Genomic DNA, 11961 nt, shown 5'->3' with positions numbered 1-11961 from the left:
GAAATTGATCTACTACACCATCAATTATAAAATAAACTCCTTGAAAACCTTTTAACTTGACCAATAAAAGAAGAGCTCTCATGGAGCTTGAGTCCTTGCCTTTTGTCAAAAATGAAACATAAATTTGTTCAATAGTTAAAACATAGTTACTGTACAAAAATACACATAAAATGCAATAACACCACTCTAAGCATCAAATATTGATTTTGTAATTAATTTTATCTCAACTTTGGTGGATGTGTGAGTAAACAAAAGTTACTAGTTGGAAGAAGTATGAGTAGGGTTGGTTCACAAGTCTTACAATTTTTAGAACAAGCTGTTATAGCCATTTTTTGTGTAGCTTCTACAACAAGCATTTATATTTTTAAAATAAATAATGATTAGTGTGAAGGATAGATTGAGTTAGATCCATAATGTTTTTGATGATTAAATCATGCCAAGTGATATGTTAAGTAGATTATATATATGATATATAGGGAGTTTTGGGTGAAGAGTTTATGGCTACAAAGTCTCCATGTAACATAAATTTAGAAATATCTTCCATATTCACTTTTGTTATATAAGGCTTTGGTAAGGTGATGGATACACTAAGAAATGTGGTTGGTACTTGTTCAAAACCTATGAATCTAATAGTGATATATGGTATTGTGTGGTTCAAGACTCTATTAACAAAGTTTTGTCCAAAAAGACGAGGGTGCATGCAAATCTAGAATTGGTGGTAACTAGTAGAAGTCAATGTTATCAACTATGTAATTTGACAATAGATTAAAATGATTTATCTCTGCATATTCCTTGATTGTGTCATCACCAAAGCGAAAACTTCAAAAGATGTAATATAAAATGGGTGGAGTTGAGATCTAACTCAAATTTATTTTTATGGAATGGGTAACCTTTACTAATTGGCTTTTTAGTAGAAGATGTATAATGTAAAACTCATACTCAATATGTGAAGGAGTTGAAACAGTGAAAAATAAATTTGATGCTTTTTTACATTCTAAGATATATCAATTAAAATTTATAATATTGTAACAACAAAAATTAATTTATTACATAAATTACAACTATCAGTTGTCAATTAAAAAATTAAATCATATATAGTATATACAATATATTACGATTATTTGAATATTTTATAAATTTATAAATATCAAATGAATTTAATTTATAAATATTAATCTTCTTTTAAAGATATTATCTTTAAATTGTTTAATGACAATTTCATATATCATATTTACTAAAAATATTAAATAGTTAGGTTATTTTTTATTTGAAAGAGCTTGGAAAAATAATCATTTTAATTACATCAACTAAATTTTTAATATTATGTAACATTAATTTTAAAATTTTGTTTTGTTTGTTTTTGTAGTAGGTGTGGTTTCTTTCCACCAACTATTACTTAAAAAGCTAAGATTTCAACCAAATTTGATCCATTTAGGACTAATCAATTGCATTAATGGCCAACTCAAGAATGTCATTTATTTTTTCACTTCCATGTTTATACCTAACACATTTCATTGGCACACGATGAGTTGCAAAATGGTATAAAATTTTACTCACTAAAATGATAACACATTTTACTTTCAAAAAGACTGAAAAATCATTAAAAATGTTGTGCTTGGTGGTGTACATGCACTTTGCCCGTTATGATTGAATTTACACCATACAAATATAGCTTTATCTTTTTTACACAAATACCGATGAAAGAGCATTAGCACTTAAGTCTGACGCACCATTTTGTCGCATTGTGAGCTCTACTATTGAATAATGTGTGTTAGAAAATAGCTCTTTTATTTTTGCTTTGAAAGTAATTAAACCCCCAAAAATTAATATGACCAAATAAGAAAAAACTTTTAATTACTAAAAATTGTTTTTAGCTTATATTGTTGACGGACATTTTTAAAGGAACAGATTAATACCTACAATCTAGGTGAAAACAATAGTCTTTGCCTTTTAAAAGGCAGGGACTAATAAACTCCTTGAAAACCTTTTAACTTGATCCTATTCACATTTATATATTTGATAAGTAGGAGATTTATATATTTTTAAAATATATAGATTTAATATTAAAAGATACGTGCGCGTTAGGAAAAGGTGCCCACAAGAATGAAGCGCCTTCGCTAATTTTCTGAGTTTTGGCTACAATTTTGTAGCGAGCGATGGGCTTATTACGAAGCGGGATCCATTTGATGGCAGGCACTGCGTTTGGCGTTTATTTGGCCCAGAATTACAATGTCCCCAACATTCAGAAGCTCATCAACACTGGCCTTCTCATTGCTCGTCATATGGAAGAAAACTACCGGAAGCCTAAGAAGCCTGATGACCCTCAATGAGCGCACCCCACCTAGGTTTTCAACTCATCATCTCTCTTTCTGCTAATTTATTCACTTTCTAGCTGAGCATGCTCATACCGTGTTATTCCAGATACAGGAGCCAGGCTCTCGATTTTCGTATCTGCAATACTTGTATTCAAAATTTGTTATTTTGTTTTCAAATTTGGCAATGGAAATTTGGGGTTTGGTCTCGCTTAAAGTAAACCCCACCCAATTAACAGTGATTAATAATATATTTTGGTAAAGGCTGTGCTCTACGATCAGTATATTATGTCAGATTCCCTTGTATTTGAACTCGAGAAGTTACGGATGCCCAATCATGTACCATCCATGATTAAATTTTTTAAATTATATTTTAAGTGCACCTTAATTGGTATTTAAAAATCAGTTGTAAGGGCAGAATGTTTTTTTAGTCACGCTATTTGGGAAAAAAAGAATGACTATCTGCCCGACTTTCAGTTGATGTCAATTAATCACATTGTGAAGATAAAAGTATGGCATGGATTTCAGCTGCTAGTCAATTTCAAAATATGACGTAACTTTAAACAGTTAAATTTAAGCATCTGCTATTCTGTTTATAGGGTAATCTTTCTTCTTTGATGCCACACATATTTTAGTTTTTAGGAAGTCAGTCAAAATCTAACAAGCTAATGGCTTTTGTCATTTATCCACCACACTTTGTGTTGTTTTCTCATTCAATCTTGTTTGGTTTCAAGTTTGACATTAAAAAAAAAAACTTATGAAAGGTAATTTTTAATCTGCAGAAGTATTTCTGTTTATGGATCCTAAATTATATAGTTTTTAATTAAAAGAAAAACTCTGTGCTTTTGTGCAGTCTTCTGAAATTATTGTTATCGTCATAGAAAAACAGAATTAATAGTAAATATCCTGTTTAACTTTTATGCCTCCAACTGGATGTCAGAGCACCGAGCAGTCATATTAGATCTTAAAATTATTTGTTGTCATTTTTATTTATGAATGATATTGTTTTTATAGTGGTGAAAACTACATGCGTTTTATTTGTCGCATTGTTCAAGGATTGCTTTGATCTGCTTGCCCCAAGTGCGATGAGCAGTGTATAAGTGGCACATTTCTGTGTAAAAGTTTCAATTAACTAGAGCCTTGCCCGAACTTTATTCCATTTTTCCTAGGGATCTAGTTTGTATCTGCATATTGTCCATTCCCTGACCAAGGTCAATTCTGCAAGTGCCAAACCTGGTTTGGATTGGCAGTCGCAGATTTGACCCTTAAATCATTGAGGTTGATATTTAAAATGCTCAAGCCAACTCCCTTCCTGCTAGTGTTACTTGTTGATATGGGTGAAAAATGTGCGATTTACATGCTAGGATATTATAAAAGGATGAAACTAATTTACTTTTTAGCAACCAAGATCCAAGATCCATTTAGCATCTATATTTCTAATCATTGCATCATTGCTTAGTGAGCATCATAGCACAACACCACATCATCAGCTATCATCTTCTTTGTGTTAGAGTAGGCAGATTGCATAGCTATTTGTTCAAATCGCCAAGTCTGTTGAAGGGGGGTTTGATTGAGGAGAATACGTTACTTGGCAAACTCCAACAGTAATTGTAGATACCACCAAGTTGTAGACACATTTAATTTTCTGAAGCGAACAAGTTTCTGATGGGTAATAATGTGCAGGACATTTCTGCAGATATAGGGTTCAATCGCAAGATTGTATCTTAACCAGAGTTGAAAAATATGGACTCTGACAACAATCGGCTGACCCAAAATCATTAAAATTCTTGGGACCGGACAAAAACTTAAGGAAAAACTCAGTATTAACTTGGCAAATATATCAGATGTTAAAAATTTGGATAATTTTAAAATTGTTCTTCAAAAAATATGCATATTACTGAATTTGTGGAGCGTATTATTGATTTTCTTAATACATATAGGTCAAATTTAGAGTTCAATACCCATCATAGAAAAAACACTAGTTCATTACATATGAACATCAAATTTCAATATCAATAAAAATTGCATGTATCCAATAGTTGTTTGAAGATTGCACATCTGCATGTGAACAGTATTGAGATTGCATATCCAAGTGTGAGTATTCTTGGCATATAGGAACGTGAACATTGCAAGAACTGAAAGCCATTGTTGTGAAATAGCACAAGCACTCCAAGTAAACTAGTTCTTTATTGGAAGTCAGCAAGCATTTGCAGTGGTAAGGGATGATTTCTCAATCACAATTTTGTTGAAATCGAGGGCAGAAGGATCACCTTTTTGGCATTTACAATCGTGGGCAAAAGGATTAAAGCATCTTATTTTAGTAGTTGAGAGTTGTAGTGGGTGTTTGAAGAGGCATTTACAGTGGCAGTGAAATAGCACTTATGATTTTCTTAGTTGTGGGTAACATGTTAAAAGTTTGTTTTGAAAATTGGCTTTTACTGTTTGTGAGGTAAATCTAAAAATTGTGAGCTTTATTTGTTTGTTTGCGAGTGTGGTGATTTTTAAGATTAACTCATGGTGAGCTTTTTATATTTTTTATCCCTTATTAATACTGAGTTGCCTGTGGCCTTCATTAACTGTTAAAGGTCTAGCAAGTAATTGTTGAGTTTGACAATTAGAATCTTAATGGGTATGTTTCATTTCTAAATTTATGTGTAAATGTGAAAAATTGCAGAATTTAAGTGATCATTAGCAAATTTACTTAAGAATAGTTCATTTCACGCTCCTACTTCTTCCTACATTTCTAAGTTCTAAAGTAAAGTGGTTTTCAAAAGGGTCGTGACAAACAAGAGAAATTCTTTTCCAAGTGATGCTGAGTTATTTGCGACCTTGATCAATTCTTGGAGTTTGACAAATTAACTTCTTAATAGGGTTATTAAATCATTTATGGATTTATGTGTTTATGTGAGAAATGCAGAATTAAAGTTATCAGTAGCAAATGTACATAGTTATTTTCACACTCCTTTTTCCTACCTTATCAAGTCTCAAAAGTAAAATGGTTTTCAGAAGGGTAGCGATGAACAAGAGAAAGTACACTACTCATCATGTTTTGAATGTTTCAGATGTTTTAAATTTTAAACCTCAATTTTTTAGAAGATTTACAAAGCTGTGCCAGCCTCTGGATAAGGTGGGTAAAAGTTTCCTTAATGTACATATGATTGCACTTAATCTTATTTGCCCATTGGATACATCTAGGGTTATGCCTAAATAATATGATGACAATGTATTTTGTGATTATCATAGAGTTAATGGTAATGAAGTTTGGAATAAAATAACAAGTCTTTTTATTGAATGTACACTGCAATTTATTTATAAAGAAAAGTAAGTTAAAAGCACAACTGATTAGGATAGGCATAAAACTACCAAATGACATATGTTAAAAACTGACCACAATTATTGATATAATGATGTAATAGTTTATTAAATATGTGTTATAATATTTTGTTTATATTATATTGATAATATAATTCTTCTAATCCCCTATCATTATGTCAATTTTCAAGAATACAGTTCAAGAATATTTGAAAAGCTTTTAATTCATCGATACAAGAGATTTGGTAAAGATGTTAGCACATTGCTCTTGAGTGGAAGAATATTGTAGTCAAATATTTTACTGTTGGACATGCTTAGAAATATCGTGACACTAAACCTCAATGGATTTGTTGAGCTTATGAAGAATTGAATCACAGATAATTTTCAACACTCGATGATTGTCATAGAACAAAATTATAGCATGTGTAATATGTACCCCCATTCTATTGAAGATGCAACATAACCATATTTATTCACAAATAGTTCAACTTGAAGTGCAATATCTTTTATTCTATGAAAGATTATGCAATAGTGGGTCCTTAAAATTCCCCATGACATCAGAGCAAATCCTGTAAAGAAAACAAAGTAGACTTTCTGTCATCCAATGATTCTCCTGATTTGCATTCATTTATCCTTGAAAAGAAAAATGTTCATTATGCTTATATTCCAGACCATATTCTAACTTCCATGGATGAATCTCGAAACTTTGTTTTTGCTTTGTAATGTGAGACGTTAAGGTTCTGGCACAAGTTGTCAAAGATATAGTTGATATTTGGCCTAATGTATGTTATGTAAATGATAATACTAATTAATTGGCACTAAAGAGTATCATTCTTTTGAGGTGATAGGTCATGTTTGGAATGTTGCAATCTTGTTTCCATGGGTGTTGACATGAAATTGCATTCTTCCATCTAAAATTTCTTGAGCAATGTCTTGGCATATTTAATTTGAGATACTAAAATTTGATTATTCTTTTGCCATATATCAAGTGGAAAACAATAATGCAGGAATCCAAGATCTATCATGTTGAATGATCATTGGAATTTAGATCATTCTTTTTGCTGCAAGCATTTGCTAAGAATACCAATAATGACAAGATTGGCAATATACGTTAAATCATTTCCGCTCTTGTTCTTTATGGTAGAGATTGGGATCATAGGAGTCTTGCTGAAACCCTGTTAGGAGATGCTTAAGGGGGAAGTCCTCTCACTGTCTTGATACTCAATACAAGAGGATGCTCAAAACTAAGATGATCAAATCTTCTGTGCCAAAGAGTAGTGGATGAATATGCTCTTACAGCAAGGACCATGACTTCATGGATTAGTGCAGGAGAGCCTAAGGGTTTAGTCATAAAGCCCTGAAAGTTTTGGCTTGTAAAGCCTCAGACAGGTCATGGGGTGAATAAGGACCATGGGAGAGTCCAATAGGTGATTTAAGTTGAGTTTGTAATGTTTGAATGGAGCTGTCCCAAGTTTGGCAAAATGTTGCTCATTTGGGCAAAAAGTTGTCAACTATGCCAAAATTGCGTAATATGTGCAAAATGTTGTCATAGGGGTTGGGAGGTCAGGGGCTAGATATGTCCAAGATGGCTTAAGACATCATTCTACACTCTTAAGTTGGATGGGTGCATTGACAAGGCAAAAGTTGCTCAAGTTGCAAAATGTTTTCATGACAACTTTGCAACTTTGCAAAATTGTATTGACAACTTTTGGCAAGAAATTGCATTTTGTGTCCAGTTAGTTATGGGTGCTCAAAAACACGTGGAACATGTTGAGTAGCAATGTAACAAGGTTAGTTTCCATTTGAGCAAGTTGGACTAGCAAAGTGCTGATAGTTTTCTGGTTTATCTTGTACGGTCAAGTTGCAGCACAAGCAACTCGTGTTATTAATTGGAAATGGCTTTTTGTTAATGTACATAGTTACATTAGTGTATCTTCTTTCATTGTGTGCTCTAGTGTTGCATTTTGTATAGTTTTACTTGTTCAAGTAAATTCAAAACCTCACAGTGCTGTTCACTGGACTGGATTGGGTTTTTGACCAAATAATGTCTCCATCTTGAAACTCCACCATGGGATTTTCATGGCCATTGGGGGTCTTTGAGAGGAGACCATGTACAGGTTTTTTGCCTATGTACAGTTTTTTGGCTTTGGTAGCAAGGTAGAAACTGCAATCCTTGATTTTTAACTTCATGCCCTAGGTGAGCACAGTAGCAGCTCGGCTAGGAGAGTGGAGTATCAGTTTATCATTTCTTGCAGGAGTGGATTGAAAACCACAATCCAATGACTTGGGTGTGGCAAGGATTCTAGACAAGCCTTAGATGCGAGATCAGACATTGGTGAATCCATTTGAGTAGCCTTTGAGTATACTGATTGAGTTCAAGCATAAATAAGCCTATAAAGACTCAATATAGGGTTTGACACCGTATGGAAGGGGAGTGACCCAAGACCTACAAAGTCTAGTAGATCTTCCTAAAGGGTGTCTTTAATGGGAATTTGTTTGTATGGTTCTTTGGCAAAATTTTGATCTAATGGCCAAAAATCCAAAACAAAGGGCTAATTGGAGACCTAAAATGCTTGTAGGCCTAATTTGCACAAACTGAGAGATCAGTAGTAAAAAGTTGACAAGAGCTGATCTTTTTGGATTGTTTCCAAGGCTCCTAGATGAAATTTGCAGTCTCCACACTCCTGCAGATGGAAGTCTGAATGTTGAGATAGTATGTTTTGGTAAGCAAGAGTGAGCAATCCTTTGAATTGGTAGGACACCCTAAAGTTGAATCTTGTTGATTGAACTCATTGCACCCATTGGGGAATTTGAGTCTTGTGAGGGCTTTGAGGAGACCAAGATTAACCAAGAAGACCAAGAAAAGTATGGAGATAGCTAAAACCTAGAGTGTCCCTATCATGGATGACATCGACCAATTGAAATATTTTATCAACCTCTGAGGCATGAGCAATAATTGCATCATTGTGAGTCTCCTCCTGGATGGGACATAGTTTGTCAGTGTCACCATTATGTGTGTCAAATTCAACTTTTTAGTCATGAGAAAACTAACTTATTTGAGAGAAGGTTCCGTGTGAGCTCAGGAGCATAAAGAACCTTCATAATTTGATACTTGTGCCTTATGAAGCATCATCACCCATGTGAAACTTGCTCATATGAAGTTGATGTGGGTGAGGCTGTAGTATCACTGTTGGAACTCTTGTTATGTGTCTAGGTGCAGTAGAATTCACATACCAAGTAGGAATTTTAGAAGTGGAGGCTTCAAACTTTGTAGCATACCAAAAATAGGTCCTTGGTCTTCTGTGAAAGTTGAATGGTTCCAACTGAGCCCACCAGGAATCAGGTCTTGCTAAGTTCAAGACTCTGACATTAAAAGGGATTAGGCCAGGATCGTACCCCAGGCGAATTTGGCGGAATGGACACCCCTCAGGGCTTGGCTCTTTTAGTCGAAGAGGTTTCAGCCTATATTGATGCGCTTTCATATTGGGTAGCAAAAATACTTTTTTGTGGTGGCCCTTGCCTGGCTGGGTTGCTCTCAGGCTTGATGCCTCTGCTGAGCAGCCATGCATGCAGGTCTGATCAAATGCAAAACTTCATATAGAATCACTACTTGAAGTAATATTTTTTTGTTGCTTGTGCTAATTTGACCATGGATTATTCTTCTCCTTGAGAATTCTACTAAGGCTTTTGTTGGCTTGATTCACTAGTGGTGAATATATTCTATTGGCATTCCTGGAGATTTTGTCCCTTCTCCCCACAGATAAGACCACCCTTTTTTTGTGCAGATGAATTTTCTTGTTTGGGTTTTGTTGAACCTGATGGACCATGCTGACGTTGAGGTTTCTTTTCTTTTCAAGGGTCACCTACAGCTGCACCATCACCTATATTTAGTGACATACTAGAGTTGGGCGAAAATTTGTAGGATTCACATCATATTGGCATATCGTCACTTAGAAACCAGGCAATGAGTTATCTCAACCATACCCCAAGAGCTTTACCATGATTAGGTGTGATGGCAGAAGGATCCATACAACCAGGGGTAAATTATTTCTGTACTAACATAGTCATTGGTACTTGAAACTTGTAATTACACAGATTGAATTGCATTTGAAATACACGCATGTTTCTGATTTGGTGAAGACTTTTCAGGTTATAATTTTGTGAAAAGAAACCCTGCTGTGTTAAAATTCAGAATATATTGTTTGGGATTATGATAAATTTTATAAAGGTGAATACTGTAATTCTTATCACTGAGGGTAGAAATCATATATTTGATTAGGGTCCTTATAAAAAACAACCACTATGCCAAAAGTCTGGGTTGTAGTCAATGGTCTCCATCAGTGAAAAGGGTGAGGTTTTCATTCTGCCAAAACACCACCATAGATGAAGCTCCTCATGGACATGGCTGTTGGCCCTACCAGAGGTTGGGTACATGACTGTCAACATGAACAAGGAATATTTGTCAGGGTTTAGTAAGGGCCATTATAGGCCACCGCACATTGCAGGGCCCAACCTTGAGACCTTGACTCTGATACCAAACTAGGTAAACCACTATATCGACATCTCAGACTGTTAGTGAATGACCCCCACTGGCATTAAAGGTGAGTTTTCATCATACAGGAGCATCATTGTAGGTGAAACCCCCTCGTGGACAAATTATTGTTGATCCCAGTATCTGGTTTGAGTACATGACTGCCAGCATGACAGGGAATGTCTTCTGGGGTTCATCTAGGGACATCAAATATAACTAGACACTGTATAACGGGGGTATTATGTGCATGTGTCAAACAGGCATTTACAAGGAGGGGGTTATGATAACCCACATCATCCCCTGAAAAGTAGAGAAGTATGGAGATGCAGAAATAGTAGCCTGTGAAGAAAGTTTTAGGGGACTTTTTGGTTGCTACCTCAGAGGAGTGTTGAAGGTTTTCAACTACTCCTTGAAAGTATATTGGCCCATGGTAGCATTGGGAAAAACTCTATTTGCCGTTGTAGGAAATGAATGTACATGGTTCAGCAGCTCAGCTACTACTGCTAAAAATGTGAAAGGAAGCTGCACTTATAATTCCATTTGACCATTCTGTGCAGAAGTTTTGCTGTCTTTTACTCAGAACTTGCTCAGACTATTTACAAATCTTTCTCTGTGAAACTGCCGTGTTAGAATTTAGTATTGGATTTGTTTTTAATGAGTGTCAGACTATCAGTCAGTCTGTTTTTTGATTTTTTGTTTCTGCTTTCCGACTTCACAAACAAGACTTTTGGAGAGAACAGAGAGCACTGTCTATGAAGTTTTAGTTTGTTGTTTGATTAGCTGTTTCTGCTTTCGAACACGACAAACGAGACTTTTGGAAAGAACGGAGATCACTATCTATGAAGTTATAAGCAACATATAATAACTTTTCCAGTGAATCTTTTTTATTACTGTGTTATATTTTTGTTTGACATCTCTTGCTCTCTTCATCCTGATGATGGATCAATTGGTGTGATTCGAAACGTTGATGGTAAAAAATCTTTACACAATCGAATCCAGAAATATATCAGTTTATTTGCTATGGATTGTGGAAATTTAATCTCTTTAATCATTCCCTCTGTTGAGTAGTTGGAGAAGAGTTACGAACAGATCCACGCACTCTCCTGGATAATCAGCATCTCTTTATGGTTCCATCCTCAGTTTTAAAAAATGTGAATAACATTGAATACTGTCCTCGGCACCCATTGATATATTTAGTCATTGTAATGCATTTTGCCTTTTTCGCCCCGATTCCGTTTTTTGGGTTGAGAAGTGAAAACCCAAACAGCATATTCAAAAGATACCCCTAAAATCCTTGAAAAGATATTTAAATAGGAATTTAGCGCAGGGCGTGGGTTCAAAATGTAACAGGAGCAAACGGAGATGCATCCCTGTAGAAGATGTGTTATTCTGATCTCATAAAGTAGCGGTAATTTTGTTGAAGTGGAAATTAAATTGATCCCTATGGATCTATTTAATATCCACTTCAACTCCATTTCAACTCCCTAGTTCTTCTCAAGCATTTTACGTTTATCACTCACACATCCAAAGTTCTGCACGCGGGTCTGCATATTCGTATTGAAACTTTTTAATTTTATTTTTTTACCTTTAGTGCTTTAGGTTGAAAAATCACGACATTAGTTTTGGTGGCTGCTATCATGTGATGTGCTCAACGGTAAATCGTAGGTCTGGGGCCTCGTTCATCCTTTTTAAAGAGTAAAAAATGTTTTGTTTTCAATATAATTTGGAAGAAAGGATATAATTGCCGGAAATGAAGAAATAAACAAAACCATAGCTGTATCGAGTGACAGATTCAGTTGGTACAGA

General features: G+C 34.7%; 1 protein-coding gene across 1 annotated transcript; it reads left to right on the top strand.

The window, feature by feature from the left end:
* Positions 1-2066: 2066 nt before the first annotated feature.
* Positions 2067-2714, top strand: LOC149562008 (uncharacterized). Its single transcript, XM_089825548.1, has one exon. The coding sequence runs from the start codon at positions 2157-2159 to the stop codon at positions 2328-2330; it is 174 nt and encodes a 57-aa protein (XP_089681674.1). The 5' UTR covers positions 2067-2156; the 3' UTR covers positions 2331-2714.
* Positions 2715-11961: the final 9247 nt, after the last annotated feature.

This window comes from Cupressus sempervirens, chromosome 4, assembly GCF_028749045.1.
Source record: "Cupressus sempervirens isolate cs-2001-9-10 chromosome 4, ASM2874904v1, whole genome shotgun sequence".
In the NCBI taxonomy this organism is placed as follows: Eukaryota; Viridiplantae; Streptophyta; class Pinopsida; order Cupressales; family Cupressaceae; genus Cupressus; species Cupressus sempervirens.
Note: the sequence above shows the minus strand (reverse complement) of the source record. Positions and strands in the feature narration are given on the sequence as shown.